The following is a 23779-nucleotide window of genomic DNA, read 5'->3' on the forward strand; positions in this document are numbered from 1 at the left end:
ATTTTCTTTGTTACTTCGAATCAACTGTTGGTTTTTCGATGTGATGCAGCCTCCGTCCCTCCCACTTGGTACCAGGCAGGGAGGCACCAACTGCACGGAAGACAGCCCTCCAATCACTGACCTCAGCCATTGCAGCAATACCCGCATCCAGTCGCAAGTGTGTTTGGTTGCTGCCCCGCAACCACGCAACCCCCTGTCGGAATGCCCCTCCATGCGCCAGGCTCCATCCCACTTGAAGTGGCACTTCCTCCCACCAGCAAGTCGTCTTGACTGAGGGAGGTTTAGTTTACCTTTCTTTCTTCTTTTGGAGCTCCCCAAGTCAAACAAATCAGTCTCGGCCGAATCCAGACTACATATTAAAAATGCCCATCGAAATTGAAAAGATCATCGCTCCGGGCCCTGCTACGAGGCGGGCCCAATCAACACAACTCTCCAGCGATCCCAAAGGCGAGCGCATAGCTTATGCGGTGAGCTCCCATTGTTCAGTGTTCTATGTCTTCTCAACCTCCTGCTAACTTTCCACAGTTCGGCAAGTCCATTTTCCTCCGCCACCTCGACGATCCGTCCCTCTCGAAGCAATACATCGGTCATACGGCAAATACCACGATCGCCCGGTTCTCGCCCTCCGGCTTCTGGGTAGCGTCGGGCGATGAGTCGGGTCAGGTGCGTGTGTGGGATGCGGTCGAGGCTGTCAACACCAGGGGCGAGTACCCCATTATCTCCGGACGCATCGCCGACATCGCATGGGACGGCGACAGCCAGCGCATCATTGCGGTTGGTGAGGGTCGCGGGCGGTTCGGCCACTGCATCACCGCCGACAGCGGGAACACCGTCGGTGAGATCATGGGGCACAGCGGGGCGATCAATTCCGTGTCGATCCGCCAGCAACGGCCCATCCGCGCGGCAACTGTGGCGGATGACGGGAGCATGTGTTTTTTCCACGGGACTCCGTTCAAGTTCAATACCAAACAGTCGGACTCGCACAAGGGGTATGTGACAGGCACGGCATTTAGCCCAGATGGGAGCACGCTGGTCACAGTTGGTGCTGATAAGGGTATTCAACTGTATGATGGCAAGACGGGCGAGCCCACGCGGAAGATTGGTGAGGGCGTGCACACGGGCAGCATCCTAGCTGTTAGTTGGGCCAAGGACTCGGCGCGGTTTGTCACCGCGAGTGCAGACCAGACGGTGCGGGTATGGGATGCTGCGTCCGGCGAGTTGGTGCAGACATGGCGTATTGGGGAGGAAGGGAGTGTGGACATAGAACGCCAGCAGGTCGGCGTGGTGTGGCCGCACGGGAGAAGTGACGGGTTGATCGTCAGCTTGAGTCTGAATGGAGACCTGAACTACCTCAAGGTAGGGAGCGACAAGCCCGTCAAGGTGGTCCAAGGACACAACAAGAACGTCATCTCGCTCGGCGTGACCTCGGAGGGGCAGGGCAAAGCTGTCACAACGGGAAGCTTCGACGGTAAGGTGTATAGCTGGGACCTCTCGACGGGCACGGGAGCTGCGGTCGAGGGACAAGCGCACTCCAACAAAGTCACCCATTTCGCTTCGGGCGGCGGGCAGACGTACAGCATCGGTTGGGATGACACGTTGCGCACCATCCAGGAATCTACCAACAACTTCCTCAGCGACCCTATCAAGTTATCCTCGCAACCCCAAGGCGTAGCCGTCGCAGCTGACAACACCACGATCGTGGCTCTCAACGACGGTATCGCCGTCTACGCCAACGGCAAGCTCTTGAAGCATTTGCCTACAAGCTACACCCCAACCGCCCTCGCCGCCCACAACACCACCGTCGCCGTAGGCGGCGCCTCCAACAACACCGTGGAAATCTACACCCTTTCCCCCCACTCAGGAGACCTCTCCCTTACCCGAACCCTCCCCAACACCTCCTCTCCGGTGGTCACTTTGGCCTTTTCCCCCGGGAACGGCGCCCACCTCGCAGCGGGCAACACCTCCGGCAAGATCACCGTGTACAGTACCTCTGGAGACTGGGAGGTGGTCACAAACCGGTGGTCGGCTCACACGGGACGTGTGCTGAGCATCGCGTGGAACGCGGCCGGCACGCATGCGGCTAGCGGGTCGCTGGATACGCATGTGTATGTGTGGAGCTTGGCGAAGCCTGGGGCTAGGGTGCAGGCGAGCAATGCGCATAAGGATGGTGTGTATGGTGTTGCGTGGGTGAAGACGGGTGAGGATGGGGTGGAGAAGGTGTTGAGTACGGGGAGTGATGCGGCCGTGAAGATTTGGAAGGTTGGGGGGTTGGAATGAGTGAGGTGGTTAGGTACTTTGTTAAAGATGTGAGAAGAGCAAGCGAAGTTTGGTATGAGGTCGATGACAAATGCAGACATAAAGACAAGGGCTTCTTTTACTATCTTGTTCATTATGGCCAAATAAGGCATCGCCCAGTATGATGACAATATGACCTTGAGCAGGTTGAAAATCTACGAACCCAGGCAGCCCGATGACACCGGATTGAAAAAGGCCACCTTGTGAATAGTAGGTGTTGGGAGTAGCTGTTCTTGTGTGGCAAATCCAGGCATTCCTTCATATGTTTCACCGTCCCCTCCCAGCCCTATTTTCCCCCTCAAACCTCCCTGTCTATTCTCCTTAAGGCATCGGATATCTCATGCCTTGAGAAGTTTAACCAGCTCAGCAACAATCGCATCTCCTGCTTCTGCAGTGCGCGTGCTCCCGCCCATGTCCTTAGTTCTCAGCCCTCCGTCGATGGCAGCGCGGACTGCGTCCTCAACGAGTTTCGCCTCCTTAGCGAGGTTCAGGGAGTACCGGAACATCATGGCCACGGAAAGGATGGTGCCGATGGGGTTCTATAAATGATGTCAGCTCTCTGTACTTGCAGCGAATGAATAGAAATAGCCGGAAACGGGGTCTTGACGCACGACAATGCCTTGCCCAGAAATGTCCGGAGCGCTCCCTATGATCTGCGTTAGCGACTGATGTCTTCATGAGGGCTTGAACGGAGGATTGGAGTCTCACCATGAATTGGTTCATAAATAGAAGACACTGGAGCGCTTGGAATCCCGCAGAGACTGGCGCTCGGCAGGAGCCCTATGCTTCCAGGAATGGCACTCGCCTCGTCGCTGAGAATATCACCTAAAAGCTCATCAGCTAAACCGTCTTCGAGATGGATGGTTGAGGGACCACGCTTACCTGCCAAGTTGGGCGCTATTATAACGCCATTCAGCTTCGTTGGGCTCTTGACCATGATCATGGCCGCGCTGTCAATAAGCTGATGCTCAACCTTGAGTTCAGGGAACTCATTCTTGAAAATCTCATCAACCACGGTACGCCAGAGTCTGCTTGTCGCCAGCACGTTTGCCTTATCTAGCGAGATAACCCGCGTTTCCCCCCTAGTCCTAGCCAGGAAGCCGCCCATCCGCGCGATACGCTCGACTTCTGGTTTCGTATAAATAGCCGTGTCGAACGCATCGACTCCGTCGAACTCTTTCCGCTGTCCGAAATATAGGCCTGAGGTCAACTCCCGGACTAGCATGATGTCGGTGCCGCGGCAAATCTCTGCCTTTAGGGGGGAGTATTCGACGAGGGCCTCGGACGGGAAGAAACAAGGGCGGAGGTTTCCGTAGGCCTCCATCTCACTGCGTAGCTTGAGGAGGCCCTGTTCCGGGCGAACGGCACCGGCACCCCATTTCGGGCCGCCAACGGCGCCGAGGAGCACAGCGTGGGCGGCTTTGGCCGCGGCGAGGGCCTTGTCTGTGAGGGGGACGCCGGTCTCGTCGATGGAGATCTGGGGAGAAACGCTGAGGTCAGCAAGGGACTTCTCTCGTGGATGTCTTTGGGCCCGTGTGATCCGTCGTTGGGAGATGACTTACCCCTCCAATCAAGTGTTCGTCTAAATTGAACTTGCCAGCAGTCGGGCTCAACTTCTCAACTGTCCTGATGACCTGGATGTTGTGTTAGACGGGCTCAATTGCAGGTCGCGGATACTAGACCCGTACCTTAACTGCCTCGGCAATAACCTGTCAAATCATCAAAGTCAGCCTCTCTCCGGAGAGTGCCAAGGATACGAGAGCTCGGGGGGTAGCTAATTACCTCTGGGCCGCAGTGGTCGCCCGCAAAAACAACAATGTTGTGTTCCGCCATGGCCGCAATACTTGTCCGACGGAGTTCGTTCAAAGAAGAGTCCGCTGTATGTGACGAAGCACGAGAATGGGTGATTTCGGAAAGTAAGTAAGGGAATTAAAGAACATGGAAATTCCACCAAGATAGGTAGAGGAGTAGAGCGAAGTCGGGGAGGGGACGGCTTATTCGTCCGAAACCGCAACACCCCACCTGCCGAGAAGGTGCTGTAAATGTGCGAAGGTAACACACCTGGTTGCTTGAGCCGATTGCACGCAGGTGAGGTAGCTTGTACCCGGGCTATGTTTTTGGTACTGTAGATGCCCCACAGCGATATCGGCTTAGAACGGTCGAGTGTTCTCGGTTGTACTTTACGGATATCCTCAGCAAAATGATCTATCTTATACCAGGATTCCGAGGTTGTGTGCAAATACCAGCATGCGCTCCACCTCCAAACATCTCTTGATGGCGTTTCCCCGCCCAATGCAAGGTTGCTCAAAAACATTAACACCAAAATCCCGGATCGAACAACATCTCAAGGCTGGACATAAATGCCTGTTTTCTCTACTACGTTCTCTGCCACAAGGAGGGCCACACAAATATTAGTTTCTCATCAAGCTTGGCAAGGTGTATCAAAAACAGACACGTTCCCGTCACAATTCCGTGCCTTCCGCCAGGTTGCAAATCGGTTTTCCTTTCTGTTGCAAGATTCAGAAACTATATGAAGAACGGGTATGCTCAACGGCCCCGATGCTTGAAACCACTCCTAGATTCGAAGACCGCAGCCATGCATACTAGTTTTTGGGGCCGGAAAATCACATCAACTGCCCCTGCGGTAAAGCTCCGTTTCTTTGGCCTGAAGCAATTTGATTTCTCTCCTTTCCACTCCATCTTCTCTCCTCAGACGAGCGTGGCCAATGTTGTTGTAAAACCGCCAAACCTTCCTTCTTTTGATGAAGCCGGACCCAGTCCTTCTTCAAGACCTTGTATGTACCTTCCCAAGCCAAACCATCGCAAAGTACTGCTGTTCCAAGCAGTAAAAGGCCATCCATATAACCATCCCTGTGCTCTCAGAAAACCGTTGCATCATTGCATTAAATACCCTCGCGTGATCTCAGTCCTCAGCCCAATGTTCCCCGGCCACCAATAACCCCCCGGATATACTTCTCACGGTCGTCTGCCTAATCACGCCTGGCCTCCCATTCCTCCAATCCACGGCCCCAAAACCAAAGCCCATCCCAGTCCTCTACATGAGTCCCGTTCTCACTATCCGCTGGCGGCTGGCTACCCGCAGGATGCTGCCGGACATCGTGGTCAATTCCGTGTCCGTTGATGATAGGCAAGGGGACGTTGGCGTCGTCAAGGTCGATGAGGCCCTCCTCGCTATCGTCTCCAATCGAAGAAAGAGTCGGGGAGCCATGTTCGGCTGAGATGAGAGGCGGGGAGGCTTCAACCTCATCAGGGTTGGTGAGATTGTCTACTTCATCATCGACGGAAGGAAAAGTCGCTGGGCCACGCTCCCCTGAAATGAGAGGTATGATGTTGTCAATGTTGTCAATGTAGTTGTAGCCGGGGCCGATTGGGTCGAAGTTTAAGAACTGGTCTAAATCTTCGATCGAACTCAGGATAATGATTCCCTCTCCGCGGAAGGCCCTGCGAGCGATGGAGAATAAGGTGTTATCAAGCTGGTCGTAATACGGCTCATCGGAGTTATAGGTAGCTGGGAGGCGAGGAGTTTCGTCCAAATCGGTGCTCTCACTATCCCATCCGCTCATATCCACTTCGCCGGCTCCATTGGCCACTGGTGAAACGATTTGGCCAGCCGCAGGTCCCTAGTTGGGCTGGGCCACGCCGTCAAGTGCCAACGAAGGAGCGCCTTCGTGCTCCGGATCACCAGGGACGTCAGTGGCAGCGTTGTTTCCACCGCCAGATTCCAAGTTCGTCACAGGCGAATCTGGTTCGCCCACCATGGTCGATCCCACGCTTTCCCAACCTTCAGCACCAGTTGACGCAGAAGAGCCGCCAGCCTCGGATTCCTAATCGAGCTGGAGGAGAGCGTCGTCCTCCCGGCTGCTGGCACGCGCGCTCTCCGTGCCCACGAGGTGTTGCTGCTGTTGCTGCTGCTGTTGATGGGCCGCAGACTCGGCTGCGGACTCCCCCAGGTCCAGGGCCCGCGTCTGGGCGGCAAGCTCCTCTGGGTAGCAGGTTAGTACCATCCAATCGAAGAGCGTAAAACGGTCGGCAGCGGCAACAGGAAACGGCGGTGGCTGATACGGCGGCAAATCATCTAACGTGCCTTGGGGGATGAGCTGGACGATGCGATGGATGGCGGCGGGGAGTGAACTATGCAACGGGTAGCGTTAGCATCGGGATAGGAACGTGACCGCCTTCATGAGACGGAGGGAAGGTATGCTTACCCAATCTGCCCGTGGACAACCAGATTCTGCTCCTCAAGATCCTCAACTAGCTCGAGCTGGTGATTGTCCATGAGCGTCGGGTTGGCGACCGCAATCAGTGGGGCCGCGACACCAAGCACTTCTCCAATGGTTCCCGTGCCTACATTTTCATTGTGAGTTCCAACACACTGCCACTCTTCCGTCGCAACCCCCCAATCCAAACTCACCACCATGAGAGATGACGCAACCCGCCGGACGAGCCCCGGCCTCGCCGCGGCAGAGGAGAATGTGGGCGTGCATGTCGCCCGTGTAGTCAAACGCGTGGACAAGCACGCCACACATCTCCTCGTCGCTGAGACTGGCGACCCGCTGCTCAAAGAAGGCCAAGTCTGGCCCGCACTGCACCTCCAAAGAGGTGAACTCGTGTGCCGCGAGGCACGCGAGGAACGCAGGGGTGCTCACCTCCTCGACGAGGGAGCGGAACCCAGCCGTGGCACCGATGGTGACAAAGCACCTACGGCCCGGGACGGGGGACGCACCACCGCCAAGGCGATCGCCACGGGGATCTGAGGCCTGCGATCCATCAACGGCCGCGTCGACGGGGTTCATGGCGCCGTGCAGGTCAGCGACGCAGCTTCACACACTCGTGCGTGTGGATAAGTGAGAGACGAGAAAAGGGGTTGGTGCTGGGGCGGGAAAACCTCGGGTTTTTGTCGGCGTTAATTGTTGCGAGGGTGGAGGTTTGGGGGATGGGTCGGGTAAATCTCGGGAATAACTCGGAGTGGGATGGCTGGTATTTATAGTGGGGGATAGGTGGTCTGTGCGCTCAAAGAAGTGGGGCATTCCACCTTCCCTCCCACCTGAGCCAGCCTCACTCAAAGCTGTGAGGCATTGAAAAGCACTGTTCTTTCAACAATGCGATGAACCGAACCCTTCATTAACTACACGTAGGTTAGCCAAATATTAAAGAGGGCTATTGCGATGAAACTGAATCATGTTTTTGTAAAGAGATGGGTCGGTGGACCCAGTGTCCTATTCCAGGTTGTTCACAACCGCACCATGACTTACAAACGCTCCGGCCACGCCTAGTCTCTCTCATCGGGTGCCGAATCTCATAATGCTCCTGGAAATTGTCCCCGTACTACCTGTGAGTAGCTTTATAAGTCCATTATCATCGGATGCTCGTTTTGATACCCAGGCAAGTTTAATTCGCCGGTGAAGAAGCACATGAAGAGTTCATGAGCAACTCTTTGAAGTGTGGCGGTGCAGATGTGGCTGAGGTGGGGTGCCGTGGGCGAGTGCCACCAAAATTTTGGCCATTGTTTCTCCCGCGCATTGGTAACGCATTCCCCCTCGATTCAACTACCCGACTTGCTGGTATGGCTACACCCGCCAACCTCCTCCGACTGTGCCTCCGGCCGAATAGGAGGTTATCAACCGTTTATTCTATCCCCTTCCCACGACCTGCAACGTCCCGACCGCTCTCGACGACACAATGGCGCGGCAAAATCATCGTCCCAACGGAAGAGGAAAAAGCATTTACTGGCGAGCCCGGGCCGGATATTAGGAACCCCGGCGAATTTCTGGCCGGCTTGCTCGAGGAGGAGGATATCACAAATGAGGAGCGGGAGGAAGCCCAGCGCATGCTTGCGGACTGGGAGAAGCTAGACCCAAAAGTAAAACGGGAGTACGACACGCTGAGGGAACAGGTGGATGAAGGCACCCGAGGCTTGCGGGCACTGCAACGTGTAAAAAGGTCGACGTTCTGGCATGAGGACGAAGTCGACAATGACATGTTAACGGACGAAGTGGGCGAGGACGATTTTGAGGAGGACGACATCATGGCCATGGGTCATGCCAAGCTCGAGGAACACCGCGAGTTCAGAGAGTACGCGCGCCTAGCCGTGTGGGAGATGCCATTACTCTCGAGTAAGCCGTTCCTGACCCAGGCCGACCAGCTGCTTGGCTAACACAAAAATCTAGGACTCGCCAAGCCATTCCAACCACCTACGGAACAAGAAATTCTACGGTTTCGATACACAACTTACCTGGGCGAAGTTCACCCGTCAGACAGGAAGGTTGTAGTGGAATTCTGCCCCTCTGATGTTCCCGGCCTCACTCCGGCGCAACAATTAAAGCTTAAAAAGCTTGCCGGGGCCAGATTCAACCCAGAGAAGGAGATCGTCAAGATGAGTTGCGAGAGGTTTGAGCATCAGGCCCAGAACAAGCGGTATCTGGGAGATCTCGTGGATAAGTTGATTGCGGCAGCGAAGGTACTTTAACGAGACCGGGCCCTCTGAAATAGCAATTCCCCTGCTAACCTCGGGCTAGGACCCTACCGACATGTTTGAGGACATCCCTCTCGACACTCGCCACCACAAATTCAAACCCAAAATCAGGTTCCCCAAGGACTGGCACGTAACCGAGGAGCGGAAGAAGCAACTTGGCACGATACGAGAACAAGCACTTCTGTTAGATGAAAGCAAGCGAAAGGAAGGTGCACTGGTCGACGGCGTGCGGACGATTCAGGAAGCCTTAAACGTCAGGGTAGACGGACCGGTCCTCTCGCTGAAGGGGCGGCCAACGCCGTCGTTGCGTGCCTCTCGGTAAGCGATGATGGATGGGTTAGTCACCTGCATGGCGTAGCCTGGGGAGAGGGGCTCAAGAAATGGAGAAGAAGGGAAGTTTGGTCTACGTCTTATGCCACGCTGCCGGTTGACCTGGGCCGGCCTGAGAGAGGACCTGCCGAGCTCGGCTCCTCCTTCGGTTGCGTGCTTCGTCGCGACTTACAATAATAGGCCAGTCCACCGAGACGGCCTACCCCTTGCTGTGACCCTCGCGGTCGTGGTCAGCTTTGGGGGATGCTTTACTGTGTATTATGAACTTAAATGTATATCAATGAACTGCTGAGAGGATCTGGCCCGGTCTTTTGCGCAATGAACGCCGATTTTACTACTCGTTTTTGTCCTCCCCTTCCCTCCTTCCCGTTTTTAAATTTGAGACTTCTTGTCGTGAGGTTGGTGAAGACGATCTTTCAGGGCCAACAACGAGTCTTTGAAACTTTTCAGCCCTGAGATCCCGTCACGGTGGCATTCCACCAACTGGCTTTGCATACTGTGTAAACTGCACGAAGGCCCGTGGGCTTATTATTTCCGTATTTCCACGTTGGAAGCCGGTTGGGACTTGGTGTTGGCTGAGGGAGGCTTGTTTGATATTTGTTATCCGATCTCCGTAATCTACCTATTGTCCTCTTCCATCAATGCATTGTTGCTTTGCGGGATGTGGAAGTGGGATGTGTCAGATCGCACAGAGATAATAACAGGGGGAGGCTGGGCAAGGAAACCAGAGGTGATGGAATTAACGTTAAACTTTCCAGGGGTGGCCAGTTTCGACGATCCACAGCTGCTCGCTCATCTGGAGATTGGGATGAATATCAATTTGACGGGAAAAGCGAGCATGCAAATCAAATGAGCAGAGAGGCATGGCCTCCCATTTCCACTGTCCACGGCCGACTTTCCTTTTTGTGTCGTCCTGGCCGCTCGGCTAGGATTCACAAACTTGCGTTCCCCCAATGGTAGATGGTTTCATCAGCTGAAAGAGAGCGTCCCCAGATCCAGTTCCTGGGAGCCTCGGCAGTCTCCGCCAAATTTGGGGTCGCCTCGCAAGGTCTGTGGGGAAGAGGGGGCACGGGGCAATCGGCAGCGTTCATTCGCATGAACCTTCGTCTTGACTTCCCATTCCGCACAAGCTTCCGGCCTGCAGCATGCATGGAAGGTTAGAGCAAGAGGGTCGGTTCGAAATCGACAAACATTCGACATCGACAAATATGAGAATTGAGCTGAGTCTCGCACGCAAACAGAGGTTTGCTGGGAGTTCCGTAAACTCTAGTGTAGTGTGTACATAACACGAAGTATGTTGGTTTGTTCCATTTTGGCCTGAGTTAGCGAGCGCTGTGGCGTTTTCAAGGGATAGAAAAGAAGAAACAAACGAATGTTGCCCAGGAAATATCCTAACCCACCTCGTGGAGCAAAAGTTCGTCCGAGCTCCCGCTCCGGGGTCCCACCCATCCTTTCCAAACCCCAACTTCTCGGCTCGATGGGGATGACAACGGACTCGGGACCTGCCAAGTATCGAAAACATTGTCGTCTTTCGCCCCTGCTAAAAACGTTAGCCCAGGGCCATAACCCAGGGCAGCACTAGTCAGTCCGAACCTCCGCACGAGGTAGTGGGGTTCGTCCTGCCTCGGCTTTCGTCTCATGGTTTCTCGTTCGGTGAGGGATCCCTGCATTCCAACCCACCCGCAGAACTTTTTGGCTGGACAATATCCCTTAGGATCGGGACGATCCCGACTTGTGCCATCATACAACTACGTGTACCACTGGCGCTGGAATGTGATCCTGTTCTTGAGCCAACAACCCCTCATTTTCCTCTGTGATCCGTTCACTTTCACTCTTTCCTGTTGATTTCTTCCTCAATCTATCGACCTACCCATCTCGCCTCAATCTTTTTTCATCATTTCTTACATCGCTTCCAAGCGACGACCGCATGCGCCTGGGGACTTCCACGCACGCGATAGGTACCACCGAACCTGCAGCTACATACATACGACTCGACGCAGTCATGGCTACCAACGGCAAGATTGCGGATTTTGAACATACGGCGCTGGACGCCATTCCCGGCATCGCCAGCACGGCGCGCGGCACCTTCCGGACTCACAAGACCAAGAACTTGGAATGGCGCAAGGCACAACTGCGCAAACTGTACTGGGCGGTTGAGGACTATACACCCCAGCTTGTCGCCGCCCTGAAGGATGACTTGGGAAAATCCGACTTTGAGGCCACCCTCACGGAGATTGACTGGATGAAGAAGGACTGCATGTTCATGCTTGATCACCTGGACAAGTTCGCCAAAGACGACAAATTGGGTGCCCCCGCGGTCCCGCTCACTTACTCCTTCATGTCGTGGCGCGTTCGGAAAGAACCTCTGGGCACCGTCCTCATCATCGGCCCCTACAATTTCCCTATCCAGCTCCTCCTGGCTCCTCTGGTTGGCGCCATCGCCGCTGGGTGTACTGCGGTTCTCAAACCCTCGGAACTGACGCCCAAGTGCGCAATGGTGATGAAGACTTTCCTCGCTGAGAGACTTGACAACAGCGCCTTCGCCGTGGTTAACGGAGCCATCCCCGAGACGAACGCGCTCATGAACGAGAAGTGGGACAAAATCTTCTTCACCGGCAGCGCCCCGGTCGGCACCATCATTGCGAAGAAGGCTGCCGAGACCCTGACTCCCGTGGTGCTTGAGCTCGGTGGCAAGAACCCTGCTTTCATCACCAAGAATGCGAACCTCGCTCTGGCTGCCAAGCGCCTGCTCTGGGGCAAGACGGTAAACGCGGGCCAGGTCTGTCTATCTCAGAACTACATCCTCATCCACAAGGATCTCGTCGACACCTTCATCACCCACCTCAACGCTGCCTACAAGGAGATGTTCCCCAAGGGCGCCCAGGCGAGTCCAGACCTTGGCCGCATTGTCAACAAGCGCCACTTCCTGCGGCTCAAGAAGATGCTTGACGATACCCAGGGGAAAATCGTCATGGGAGGTTCATTGGATGAGACGGAGAACTTCATCGAGCCCACCGCTGTGTTGGTCAACTCGGTCAACGACTCGATGATGCAGGAGGAGTCGTTTGGGCCCATCTTCTGCATTTACCCCGTGAACACGCTCGATGAGGCTGTTTCGACAGCGAACCTGGTTCACCGTACACCGTTATCTCTGTTCTCATTTGGCTCCAAGGCCGAGAACGAGAAGGGTATGTTCATGTTCTTGACATTCGTGATCAAAATCTCGTGCTTTAATAAACTAACATACCTGCGTAGTCCTGAACGAAATGACATCGGGCGGTGCAACCCTCAACGATGCTTTCTTCCACGCTTCGGTCAACACCATTCCCTTTGGCGGTGTTGGCGACAGCGGCTGGGGCGCGTACCGTGGCAAGGCCAGCTTCGACGCGTTTACGCATTTCCGTACCGTGTCAGAGACGCCCAGTTGGTCGGAGAAGCTCATCGCGGTGCGATACATGCCGTTTGATTACAAGAAGCTCAAGCTCCTCACTCGCTTCACCAACAAGAAGCCCAACTTCGATCGCAACGGCAAGGTCGTCAAGGGCCTTGGGTACTGGACCGGCGTGGTCTGCGGGCTGGGCGGCAAGAGCGCCAAAGGTGCGTTAATGCGCTGGGCGATTGTCCTCCTCGCCCACTATCTCTACACGCACGGCGGTCTTAGGAATTAGGCTTTTGTTTCCTTTTCTTGATTAACTTAAATCTTGTTTTTCATTTTGGATCTTGCCAGGAGGGTATCTCGCGTTTTTGGATTTTTGCGGTTGTATCTCAGCTGGTTCAGGAATCTAATGTCATACTTTGTACTATAGGAGACGATGAATAAAAAGCCTTAGCGAAGCCTTTCAGAACCCACTCGGTCCCGCTCTCGTTTCCAACCTGATGGCCGGCTGCGGCACTCTCTCTTTGTTGTTCGGCCGAGTCGGAGCTTATCTAGCTCGGTTCGGTAATGATACCCACGACGTAGGATGGATTCTGGTGTTCCGCCTGTCGTATTAACCTAAACCCCATGTAACTCCTCAGATGATGTACCTATGCCTATGCTTTGCCTTTGGGGGGTTTGCTGGCTCATTCTCATTCAACTAGTTTCCTATGTATCTTAACTTATATCCAAGCTCCTGAATCATCATTCTGTAGCTTTAATTTCACCAGTCTTGACTACTTTCGAGTCGTTGACTCTCGGTTCTCACCTACCTATGAACTGTGACGGAACTTGATTTGAGCGTCGGCATTTGCTGAATGTAATCACTTTTATTTTATTTTACTTATTACCACCACAAAAAGGGTGCTTGCTCACAGCCCCGTAAGCGCCGCAGCAAGCTGCTGTCCCCTCTCATCACCCAAATAGACATCCTCCGGCCCGTCCGCCGATGCCAACGCCATCTCCACAGCCTCATGATACCCCTTAACCACCATATCCTCATCCACCCTCAACCCATTCTCCACCAACGCCATCACCACCCCACGCAGCCTCGCAATCTCCCGCATCGTCTCAACCTCAATCGGATCGTTCTGGCTCGAGTACATGGTCGCGCTCACGATTTCCTCCATATTCGTGATCCCCACGCCCGCACCTGCACCTGCACCCGCACCCGTGGCACCCCCCGCCTCCAGTTCCGCAGGCGTCTCAACATGCTTGCTAATCCACACATACCCGTTCACCCCCAAAATCACATCCACCTGGCCAGCCCCCTGCGCCACATCCATCGTCCACACCTGCCGTCGACTACGCACCACCCCACCGCCACCACCAACCCCACTAACCGCCACAAAAACCCCATTCCGCAGCTTCCCATACCTCAACGACCGCGTATGCAGCACAGCCCCGCCATCCCCAAACAACTGCTGCACCTCAGCAACCACCAAATCCCCCTCCGCGAAAAACGTCCGAATCTGCAACTCATCCGTCTCCGTCCGCTTGCGCAGGATACCACCGGGTAAGTTGATCGCGCTAAGCGGGAGGGCAGCAAGTTGCGTAGATCCGACGTCTACACGCCACCGTTTCGCTTGCACTTCGACTATGCGGCCGACGACGAGGTCGCCGACTTCCGGGGTGTAGCGGGCGCGGAGCGGGCGCACGGAGAGGAGCTTGTTGGTGCGGGTGATGGTGCCTGCTACGGAGGAGGTGATGGCGGTCGTGTCGGTGGCGATGTAGGTGCCGTGGCCGCGCATCCATTGCGGGTCGGAGGTGATGCTTTCGCCGGGGGTGACGAGGGAGTGAGCATGGGAGGAGTGGGCTGGGTTTTTTGTGGTGGTTGTTGTTGGGGGGAGGTTCATGGAGATGTCCCCGTCGTCAAGGCCGACACCTCCGCCGCCGGAGTCGGATTCGTCTGAGGAGAGGGAAGAGCCATCTTCGGGGTGGGCGCCGTGGGAGGTGTTGAGCGGTCGGGCGGGTTTTGGTGGGAGGATGGTGATGGGCATGGTAGTGGTTGTCTCTCGTGGAGACGAAAATGAGGTTTTGGCTTTTTTCTTTTTTTTGTTTCTCGTTTTGGTCGTCTTTGCTACAAATCGAATTGAGGTTTGTTGAATGGTAGTACGGACGACCGAATTCCCGACTTATGTTCGAACATCAAAGTCTAAGGTTGCCTCTGCCTAGTTGAAGCTTTGGGTGATGGGAGTCGTGTGAAAGAACCATGAAATCGTTTGAGAGCTGTAATCTTTCATGTGAATGATTTGAAGTTTCCCATGTGTGAATAAAAAATTACCATGTACTCCATACCGCGTAAATTACACAATACCAAACGTTACGTTTCCCAGCCCTGCCCCACGGCTGCTCCCCACTGCAGCCTCCGTTGGCGCACCTGCGCGGATCCTCCCCACAACTGCTGGGCCCGAGGCTCCGTTTCCAGGGTCTCAGCTGCGTCACGGCCGCGAGCCATCCCGCTGTCCCGCCGATGTTGTCCGTCCGTCCATGTTTACCGAACTGGGAGTCCCGAACCCCTCCGCGCTTTCCCGACTCCGGGAGTCTTCTTCCCTCCCTTCTAAACATTGGGCAGTCCACCAAGCACACAACCCCCATACAATCCGATGAGACGACGGCCCTGAAACGTCCCAGCTACTCCCCTGGCTGGCCGCTGGCGACAACGAGTTTCCCCCTCTGTTCTTTTATTTTGTTTTCCGGGCGTGCCTCCGACCTCTTCCGAAAACGGCGACGACGTTGGCGGCGAGAATGAGTCCGCTGCTGCGGCGCGGTCCCTATCGTGTGCTCAGCAACACCGCTAGCCCCTGGCCACGGGCAAGTATAGGCGTAGACGCCAGCTTGGGGTCCGTGAGCTTGAGACAGCAGCAGCAGTGGGCCGTGGTGTCGCAAACACATGTTCGTCATGCGTCGTCAACGGGGAGTGGTCGCCCCAAAACGGCCATCTTTTTTCCGGGTGCGCTATATTACTGCTTACTGGCCCTCCCCCGTTACCCCAGTCGCTGATTATCGCGGGCTTCAATAGGGCAAGGAGTTCAGAAGGTGGGCATGCTCACGTCCTGGCTGGAAGCCTTCCCCGCGACGGCCACACCGATAATCCAGGAAATCGATCATATTGTGGGGTACAAGTTATCCGACGTAATACACAATGGGCCTGGGCGAGTGCTGAATGCGACACCGAATGCGCAACCGGCCATCATGGCCACCTCGATCCTGATCATGCGTATCCTCGAGAAGGAGTTTGGCTTCCGGACGGCCGAGCGTGCTGACTTTACGTTGGGCCACTCTCTCGGCGAGTTTGCGGCGCTGGTCTCTAGCGGCTTCATCGAATTCGAAGACAGCCTTTTCATGGTGCAAAAACGGGCAGAGGCTATGGCCGCGGCCACCCGGCGTGCCGAGGAGGAGTACGGCGGCGAGTATGGCATGGTGGCGATCGTGACGGAACCCCCGTATCTCCAATCGCTCATCGCCGCAATCCACGAATTCGTCGGCCACAGCAGCCCCGGGAGCAAGTCGGAGAGCGCCGAAGACCGGTCGCCGATCGACCAGGTGCTGATAGCCAACATCAACAGCAAGAACCAGATTGTATTGAGCGGCAACATTGAGCGCATCAAGACGCTGGTAGCCCATGTCCGGCAGTTCCTCGGCCACGACCCACGCGCCGTGAGGTTAAAGAGTGACAGTCCGTTTCACAGCCCTATCATGAAGCCTGCAGTGTCAGTCATGCAAAAGGTCTTGGCGGGGACTAGCCGTGCGAAAGGGAAAGAAGGAGAGGACATTGTCGCATGGCCGGGTACGGTGCCTTGTATCAGCAACGTAACGGCGCGGCCGTTTAGCAGCCGGGCAGACCTCAAGGATCTTCTAGCGAGGGGGTGTTTAGAGACGGTGCGGTGGTGGGACAGCATCAAGTATCTCGATCAGGAGCAGCGGGTCAGGAGATGGGTGGGTATTGGACCCGGGAAGGTTGGGCGGAACCTGGTTGGGAAAGAGGTGGGTATGCGGGGGAAGGATACGGTCAAGGGTGGCGGTGTGTGGGCGATTACGGATCCAAGTGAGATTGAGGAGGTGTTGAGGGGTTTGGAAGAGACTGAGTGTTTTGTCGATGAGGAAGGAGAGTGAGTGAGGAATGGCCAGGGCCGTATTGATATTGGTGTTGGTATTATAGTTAGTGTATATTAGGCCGGGGTCTGGCGTTGGCCGTGCCCTGTTATGGGGCACTCATTGGGTAGCAATTGCTCGATATTATCATGTCATTTTAGATTACCTTGGAATGGCCTCGTTTCTTGTTTCTCAGTCAATTCTCAGCATTGGGAGACCCGATCTTGAAAAGAAATTCCGTTTTGAAACGGAAAGAAACCTTGACGGTATTCCCCGACCTCTGCTCTTTCGCCCCACATAACCCTTCGCGGACCCCTGCAGCACCTTGCTGGAGCTTCAGGTGCTTTGACCTGTTCAACATCATCCTCCATCTTTCACTTTCCAACAACTCCCATCTGTTGCCGGCATGGCGACCACCATCCCCTCGATCGCCTGTCTCGGCGTAATCGGCCGAAATGTAAGTGCCTCAACACCGACCTTTAACCCAATGACTTTTCCCAAACAAGTCCCCCATCCCAACAGCTAACTCCTTTCCCAGAACAACCCCCTCCAAACAACCATCTTCCCCTCCTACGACCCGTCCACCTCCTCCTACCGCCCTGTCCGCACCCCCCTACAATTCTCCCTCATCCTCTCCAGCACCCTCGACGTCTTTGAGCTGCGGGCCCGACAGAACGCGGCCGCAGGCACCGGATTGACCGGCGACTTTGGCCTACTCCATGCCGTCGACGATCGGCTGGCAGCGTATGGGTTCGAGACGAATACGGGCACGCGGTTTGTGGCGATTGTGGATATGAGAGGGCGGCGGTTAGATGGGACGGGCGCGGGTGTTGGTGGCGGGGCTGGAGGAGGGGGAGGAGCGGGTAATAATGTGGGTGCTACGGGGGTTGGGTTGAGGGAAGGGGAGATGAGGGTGGTGTTTAAGGCGATGCAGGTGGCGTATATTAAGTTGTTGCAGAATCCGTTCTTTGAACCGGATGAACACTCGCCGCCGAAGGGGCAGGGTGGGAGGAGGATTACGAGTCGGAAGTTTGCGGAGGATTTGAGGCGGATTGGGGAGAACTGGGGGCCGGGGGTTGCGAATTTGTGAGGGGCCTCTCGAAAGAAGTGACGGGACATCATGAATTTGGCGTTTGGGGTGTTAGACGTTAAGAGGCCTCTCTGGAACAGGGGACGGACAAGCGGAGACAACAAAACGGTATACACAAGCGCTGTTCAATATATACAGTCCCGTTCTCAACACCAAGACACGCCGCAAGCCTCTCGAACCATCCACATACCGCCGAACGCCAAGACCCTAATCGCTATTTTCGAAAACAAAAGACACGACAAATACGCACCCATCACACGGTATTCGTCAGACTAAACGTCTCAAACGTCACACCTTCAACCTCCTCCCACCCTTGACCCTCCGTCTTACCCATCTTGGCCCATCCGCGCACCATAGCCCGCCAGTAACACGTCTCGGCCGCGGGACTGAAATAACCACCCCCCACAAACATTTCCCGTTGTCGTCTCGCAATCCCCTCGGCAATCTCCGGGTTCTCCTCCAACCAGGCCACGGTCTCCTCCAGATCCGACCAGTCAGGCGCAACAAACACAATATTCGCCTCCTCGGGCGAGTATCCAACCGGCCAGGCCCGCTTGATCTTATCCGTCGGCGTCCACTGCTTCCCGCCGCTCTTCTCCTTGAGCCTCAGATCGCTCGTAAACAGCGGCCGAGCGAGATGCGTAACATGCTGCATCCACTGGATCGGCGGTGTCAACACGACGCTGGCGCACATCTGCAGGAACTGGAACCGCCCACTGTAAGCGATCCCTTCGGTGTGGATGACATATTTGTACCGGCAAAACCCCTCGATCGGCAGCGCGTTGCTCGCGTTGTTCGCGCTCTTACTATTGCCCTGATGCCAGTCCAGCGCTTCGACGTCCGCCCACGGTTTCCCCCGCGCGGCAAGTACCAGGTTCTGCCGCAGTCGCGGGCTATGCACGCTGTTGAACCAGGTCGTGCCGCGCCAGACGGCTTTGCCGATCTTGTCCTTCCAGCCCCGGCCCCCTGCGGTACCGGTACCGGTGTACTCATCCTCTAACGCGGTGATGGCGGCTGCTGCGCGCGACATGGAGCCGATGAAGGGCAGGTCCCAGGCCCAGAAGGAGAAGTGAGGCATTAGGAAGCTGCGGGCGTTGGGGTCGGATGAGCGGAAGGTTGGGTCGGCGTGGCGTGAGTAGGCCCAGGCGGTGCCGAAGGGCTGGTCTTGGAAGTTGAGGGTGAAGATGGTGTCTGGGAGCGGGGAAGGGGAAGTGAGCAGGGCGCGGTTGAGTTGGTGTAAGGAGGCTGTTCGTGACTAGAAGGATGTTAGTATACCTTGAGAGGTCCAGAGATCAGGAACCGAGGGAACTAAACGGTTTGAGCCGGTGATGTTGACTTACGTTAAGCATCTCCCGCGAAAGATCAGCCTTGCGCTGCGCATGGAGGATAGAGATCTAGTTATCCAAAGATTAGCACCAGAGGTTCAATTAAATTTAATACACTCGGGATGGGTACCCTCCAACCGCATGAGAAAAAAAAACCCACCTGTCCATTCCGAATCCGCCCCTGCAAGGGCCCAAAATCACCCAGCTGCTTCACCACAAACGGACCCTCGGCCACCACATCGTCAAGCTCCTTGGTCAACCCCGGGAAATATGCTTCGCACTGCTCCTCGTTCAGCGACAGATTATTCAAAATCTCGGCTGGCGGTGTCCGTGATGAGTGTTTGGAGGCTGAAGACGAGGACGAACGGGATGTTGGATATGTTGATCTGGAGGAAGATCGTGACCATGGCGACGACGACGATGATGATGGTGATAATGAGGTTGGTGTAGACCAGACAAAAATAAAACAATATAACGCTAGGACAGCCCCGACCAAGAGTGTGATCTGCCGTAGCTGGCGACGGCGATAGCCGTGGCCTGTGCGGGAGCGCATCAGCATTTGGAGTTTGGTCTTTTCGCCCATGCTTTCGTTTTGAGTGGTGGATGGAGAGATGATGAGGGGTGAGGTGGTTCGGTAACGCGGTTCACCCCGCGCCGGGGGCGTGAGAGTGTCGGCCCGGTTGCTGTCTAGCTGGTTGGTTTTTTAGGGATTGTATTTGATCCGGTTTAGTGTCTGTTACGCGTGGGAGGTGTAGGTTGTAAGGTGTGGTTAACACGAGGTATGAGGAGCTCTACTGTAGGTAGATGGTGTTGAAGGGAAGAAGTGAAGGGGCACGAAATGATCTACTAGGTAGGCTAGTTTGTTGTCGGCAACGATATCACGGTGGCATCCGGAAACCACGAATGAACAGTTAGGAGAGTGGTTGGGGTAAGGGGAGAGTGGTAACGCTGGTGAGAGGTATGTACCAAGATCTTGGAGGGGCCGATCTGGGGTTGCTGGAAGTCTGGGGTGCTTCTGGGGGTATGTCTGGACTCTTTCTCGGCCCTACGATCGACACGCTGCTCACCCTTACACAGATTCAAGCACCGCAAGAGAGCAAAGGAGACCACCAGCGATGACAGAGCCTCGGTAAGGGGGCTTTCTCGATCTGGCTAGGCTAGACACTTGTTACGCACAACAAACGACGGCGTGCCCCCCAAAGTCTCAAATATTATTTCTCCGTCCTCTACTAACCATCCCCGGGCTCGGTTACGATGTAGTTCGGAGCGCGGCCATACCAAGCCAAGTCACTCTCATCCCCATATTCCGAAAAGGGCGGGGGATGACGGCGTTCCGGGGAGTGACCTGCCGGGAGCTCTCGGGGCTTGGCCGCTGCGGGGAGACTTGCTCCGGCTAGTGGAGAGTTACCGTTCTTGGAATTGTGAGGGAAGCCGGGAACGGTCATTGGCCCACTCCGGCCGGGGGTGTTGAGGAGGGCCGGACCTGGGAATCCGGCAGTTTCGCTGTGTTTTTTTCTTCTTGGTTATTATTCGGGTGGTGTGGATGGTAATGAAACTGGGACAGACAGCAATGAAATTCGATCAAGTATGCCTTGTTTTGGCATCACACAAGCCGGATTTTGTGAGTGGGTGAGAAATGAGGGAAGGAAATCAGGAGAAAAGGCAAAAACGTGGCTCGCTTGACGCTTCTCTTTTTTCTCCGATCGCATCCTCCAAATTCGGGAATTCACAGCGCGGGGGGTTACACTGTGGACCCACAGGTGCCTTAAAGGGTGCCCTGGCGCTAATGATTCCGACGCCTTGTTCTGGAAGTTATCAAGGGTGTGTGGTGTGTTACCGGTGTCTTCTCGGGTTTCTATGGCCACCGCGAAGTTTTGAAGCATCAACAAAGTCAATAACGACAACAACAACAGCAGGAACGGCAACAACGACACACACACGCCGCTCTCACCAATACTAGACATGACGACATGCACGTCTTCACTCCTGCGCTAGCGCGCTGGGTCCAGGCTTCTGGGGTACCGCTCCCGGGACGGCACAAACGAAGCTAGCAGCTTGGCTTTCCCCCACTGCAAACGGTTCCTGCAAACATGCGAGAGCCCTGAAGAAAATAAACATAAAGAGAAGAAGAAGGTTGATTACTGGTCCCCCTTCCTCATCCTCGCAATCCGGAACCGCTCCAACCCAACAGGCTCCTCCAACTCCACCGCTGCGCCCATCGTGATCTCACTCGACACCCGCTTCCCCTCCTTGGACGACGACGACGACGACGACAGCTCCGCCAAAGCCGACGGCGGTGGTCGAGACACCTCGCTCCCCTCCCAGTGTCGCGCCTCCTTTGGGAGCGGCTGCCACCACGATACGCCTTCGCCTTCGCCTGCTTCGTTCGTCCGCGCGTGCCACTGCGCGCTACACATCTCCCACAGCCGACTTGTCGCGCGCTTGTAGGCGAACCGCTCGTCTTCGCCGGTGAAGGCCCCCGTTTTGCGGAAGTCGATGCGGGGGTCCTGTTCCTTGCCAAAATCGGAGTCTTGGTCTGGGTCGTATTTGGCGTTGGGTGAGGACTCGGCGTAGGTTGAGATGTTGGGCCGGAAGGGTGCCATTTGGTCTTGGTAAACTTCGGCGATTGTTTCTGAGTAGGTGGCGTCATCGTTGGTGCTGGCGTTGATGCCGGTACTGGCGTTGTCTTCTCGGCCGTTGTGCTCGGCTGCCGCACTTGTCGGTGGTTGTTGTGTCTCGGGGAAGAAGAGATGGTCAGGTCCGGCTGCGGCTCGGATGACCAGCTTGCAACGGGACTCGTAGAGCGCATCCAGTAACGTGATGAACCGACGCGCTTCGTTTTTCATGGACATCGTCAGGACCGGGACGCGGTCGACAATGAATGTGTGGTAGTTGGACGCTAATGTGACGTAGTCGGCTGGTCCCAAGGAACTGACGAGCTCGGAAAAGTCCCAGCTCGATACTCCGTCCCGTTGTCGGGGGACGACCAGTTTCCTCCCGTACACCACCAACGTAGCGGGTTCCCATTTGATATCTTCCGCTTTCTGGCCTGTTTTGTTTGCCGTAACCGTCTGTTGTAGTCCGGCCGCCCAAGCCTCCTCGCCGTCAGACGGTGAGAAATACATGGCCGGTAGATGCGTCTTCGTTTCGACTGACACAGCCGGTTCCTTGGACTCGCCCGTTGACTCCCACGAAAGTAGTGCCCCAGGAACTTGTTCAGCAGGATGCATTGTCCGCGTAGCACAACCCTCGCGGTTTTCCCTCCTTCTCCAATCCTGGGTCCCCTCCATGTGCCAAAAGTCGCACCGCGCTTTAAGCACCTCCAAGAACGCCGCAAAGTCGCTCGTCTGACCAAACAGCTCACCCCCAAACCGCCCCTTCCTAAGACCCAAGACCCGTTCAACCAACCCCCCCGTCGCTGGTGGTGAATAATAACCCCCCGTAGCCTTTTCCAACTCCTCAGGCATCCGATTCGAGGAGGCCACGAGCACGCCACCAAGCTGGAAGAAAGCCACAAACAAATTACTCATGATCTTGCTCGCAGCTCTGTCCGGCAGCTGGAATTCGTCCAGAAATAAAACAGGCGACGCCTCCACGAGCTCCTTGGCCATCCACAGCAGCGAGTACTCTGGGTTATCCGCCGACACCAGCGGCCTCGCTTTCCGGAACTCCTCTAGCTTGGAAAACGTATGGAGCATGAAGGTATTGAAATGCCACCTCCTCTTCCGCCGCGTCGGCAAACCATCTGCCAGCAGGTCCAGAAGCATCGACTTGCCCGTGCCAACTTCCCCGGACAGGAACAGCCCCTTAGGCGAGTCCACATGCAGCGCAGCCTGATAGCTGGTCAAGACCCTCGCCAGCGCCAGACTACCACCCCCCGTCCCACCGTCTCCGCCACCATCCCTCGAGAAAAATCTCGCAAATAGCGGGTTCCGTCGAAGCGGGTGCGTGGGTGCTGCGAGCTCCCGGCCATCGACATCAGTTCTCCGAGTCGCATCGACGGCTGCCGCGAGTTGGCGGAGGCGGGTCCGGTACTCGTGTGACGGGGTGTAGTCTTTGAGTCTGGTGTACACCTGTTGTAGGTGGTGGGCAAGGCGGTACTGGGCGGTGTCGGGGCTGTAGACGCCGGTGGCGATGAGAGAGGTGTACTTGACGAAGGGGTCGGTAATGGTCACCGATGTGGCGGCCCGCTTCATGGCCGGCTAGAGCCCCGGGGCGAAAAGGGGAAAGCAGACAAACGATGCAAAACAAAAATGTGGCGAATGGCGAGAAAGATGAGTGGAAAATGAAAATATAAAGAAAAATATAATCCAAAACAGGTATCTTATGGTCGGCTGAAATGTACGGCCTCAGTTAGAAACTAAAACACCATTAACCGTAACCTGTGAACTTTACCTCGGGTGACGACGTTGATGATTTCACCAGATACTTAAGAAAACAAGTATTGATCTCAATGCCGGGATGGAAGTGGCCCAAGCCAGTCACGAAAAGTTAATAAATAAATGAGATTTCCCTCTTCAAAATAAAAGGACACTGTTCATCCCGCAACTATCAGTGAGCTGTAAGGAGGCAACTCTGAAAAAGAGAAGCCCCGGGCCGAGCCAAGATCTCTAATAAGTCGGCACACAGTGGTTGCGCTATTGGCTTGATTGGCCATCGAGGCCAAAAAAACGGGCCAGGAACAGTTTGCAGGGCGTCGCATTTGGCCCGCGTTGTTCGTGCGTCAAACTTGGGGG

General features: G+C 55.5%; 10 protein-coding genes across 10 annotated transcripts; 5 read left to right on the forward strand and 5 right to left on the reverse strand.

Annotated features, from left to right (window-relative positions):
- Positions 1–362: 362 nt before the first annotated feature.
- C8A04DRAFT_30344 (WD40-repeat-containing domain protein) lies at positions 363–2277 on the forward strand (the record flags this gene model as incomplete). Its single annotated transcript, XM_062781345.1, has 2 exons — positions 363–467; positions 526–2277. The coding sequence occupies 2 exons, from the start codon at positions 363–365 to the stop codon at positions 2275–2277; spliced, it is 1857 nt and encodes a 618-aa protein (XP_062635457.1).
- Positions 2278–2633: 356 nt separating this feature from the next.
- C8A04DRAFT_13545 (3-isopropylmalate dehydrogenase) lies at positions 2634–4128 on the reverse strand (the record flags this gene model as incomplete). The annotated part of the gene is made up of 7 exons (XM_062777758.1): positions 2634–2834; positions 2907–2941; positions 3004–3120; positions 3178–3772; positions 3858–3929; positions 3984–4004; positions 4078–4128. 7 exons carry the CDS (start codon positions 4126–4128, stop codon positions 2634–2636), a joined length of 1092 nt encoding a protein of 363 aa, XP_062635458.1.
- Positions 4129–5285: 1157 nt separating this feature from the next.
- C8A04DRAFT_30346 (uncharacterized protein) lies at positions 5286–6074 on the reverse strand (the record flags this gene model as incomplete). Its single annotated transcript, XM_062781346.1, has 2 exons — positions 5286–5905; positions 5999–6074. 2 exons carry the CDS (start codon positions 6072–6074, stop codon positions 5286–5288), a joined length of 696 nt encoding a protein of 231 aa, XP_062635459.1.
- Positions 6075–6140: 66 nt separating this feature from the next.
- C8A04DRAFT_30347 (glycosyltransferase) lies at positions 6141–7109 on the reverse strand (the record flags this gene model as incomplete). Its single annotated transcript, XM_062781347.1, has 3 exons — positions 6141–6447; positions 6522–6660; positions 6728–7109. The coding sequence occupies 3 exons, from the start codon at positions 7107–7109 to the stop codon at positions 6141–6143; spliced, it is 828 nt and encodes a 275-aa protein (XP_062635460.1).
- A 770-nt stretch (positions 7110–7879) lies between these two features.
- On the forward strand, positions 7880–9110 carry C8A04DRAFT_30348 (mitochondrial ribosomal subunit protein-domain-containing protein; the record flags this gene model as incomplete). Its single annotated transcript, XM_062781348.1, has 3 exons — positions 7880–8429; positions 8484–8773; positions 8832–9110. The coding sequence occupies 3 exons, from the start codon at positions 7880–7882 to the stop codon at positions 9108–9110; spliced, it is 1119 nt and encodes a 372-aa protein (XP_062635461.1).
- Positions 9111–11120: 2010 nt separating this feature from the next.
- C8A04DRAFT_13538 (beta-apo-4'-carotenal oxygenase) lies at positions 11121–12786 on the forward strand (the record flags this gene model as incomplete). Its single annotated transcript, XM_062777755.1, has 2 exons — positions 11121–12306; positions 12374–12786. The coding sequence occupies 2 exons, from the start codon at positions 11121–11123 to the stop codon at positions 12784–12786; spliced, it is 1599 nt and encodes a 532-aa protein (XP_062635462.1).
- Positions 12787–13405: 619 nt separating this feature from the next.
- Positions 13406–14533, reverse strand: C8A04DRAFT_38609 (uncharacterized protein; the record flags this gene model as incomplete). Its single annotated transcript, XM_062784283.1, has 1 exon — positions 13406–14533. One exon carries the CDS (start codon positions 14531–14533, stop codon positions 13406–13408), a length of 1128 nt encoding a protein of 375 aa, XP_062635463.1.
- A 748-nt stretch (positions 14534–15281) lies between these two features.
- On the forward strand, positions 15282–16649 carry C8A04DRAFT_13535 (acyl transferase/acyl hydrolase/lysophospholipase; the record flags this gene model as incomplete). Its single annotated transcript, XM_062777753.1, has 2 exons — positions 15282–15486; positions 15556–16649. The coding sequence occupies 2 exons, from the start codon at positions 15282–15284 to the stop codon at positions 16647–16649; spliced, it is 1299 nt and encodes a 432-aa protein (XP_062635464.1).
- A 385-nt stretch (positions 16650–17034) lies between these two features.
- C8A04DRAFT_38611 (trafficking protein particle complex subunit 2-like protein) lies at positions 17035–17718 on the forward strand (the record flags this gene model as incomplete). Its single annotated transcript, XM_062784284.1, has 2 exons — positions 17035–17085; positions 17167–17718. 2 exons carry the CDS (start codon positions 17035–17037, stop codon positions 17716–17718), a joined length of 603 nt encoding a protein of 200 aa, XP_062635465.1.
- A 253-nt stretch (positions 17719–17971) lies between these two features.
- On the reverse strand, positions 17972–23239 carry C8A04DRAFT_38612 (AFG1-like ATPase-domain-containing protein; the record flags this gene model as incomplete). The annotated part of the gene is made up of 4 exons (XM_062784285.1): positions 17972–18973; positions 19059–19112; positions 19204–19734; positions 21353–23239. 4 exons carry the CDS (start codon positions 23237–23239, stop codon positions 17972–17974), a joined length of 3474 nt encoding a protein of 1157 aa, XP_062635466.1.
- Between the last annotated feature and the right edge of the window lie 540 nt (positions 23240–23779).

This window comes from Dichotomopilus funicola (genome assembly GCF_033296635.1).
Source record: "Dichotomopilus funicola strain CBS 141.50 unplaced genomic scaffold C8A04scaffold_49, whole genome shotgun sequence".
NCBI classification, from domain to species: Eukaryota; Fungi; Ascomycota; class Sordariomycetes; order Sordariales; family Chaetomiaceae; genus Dichotomopilus; species Dichotomopilus funicola.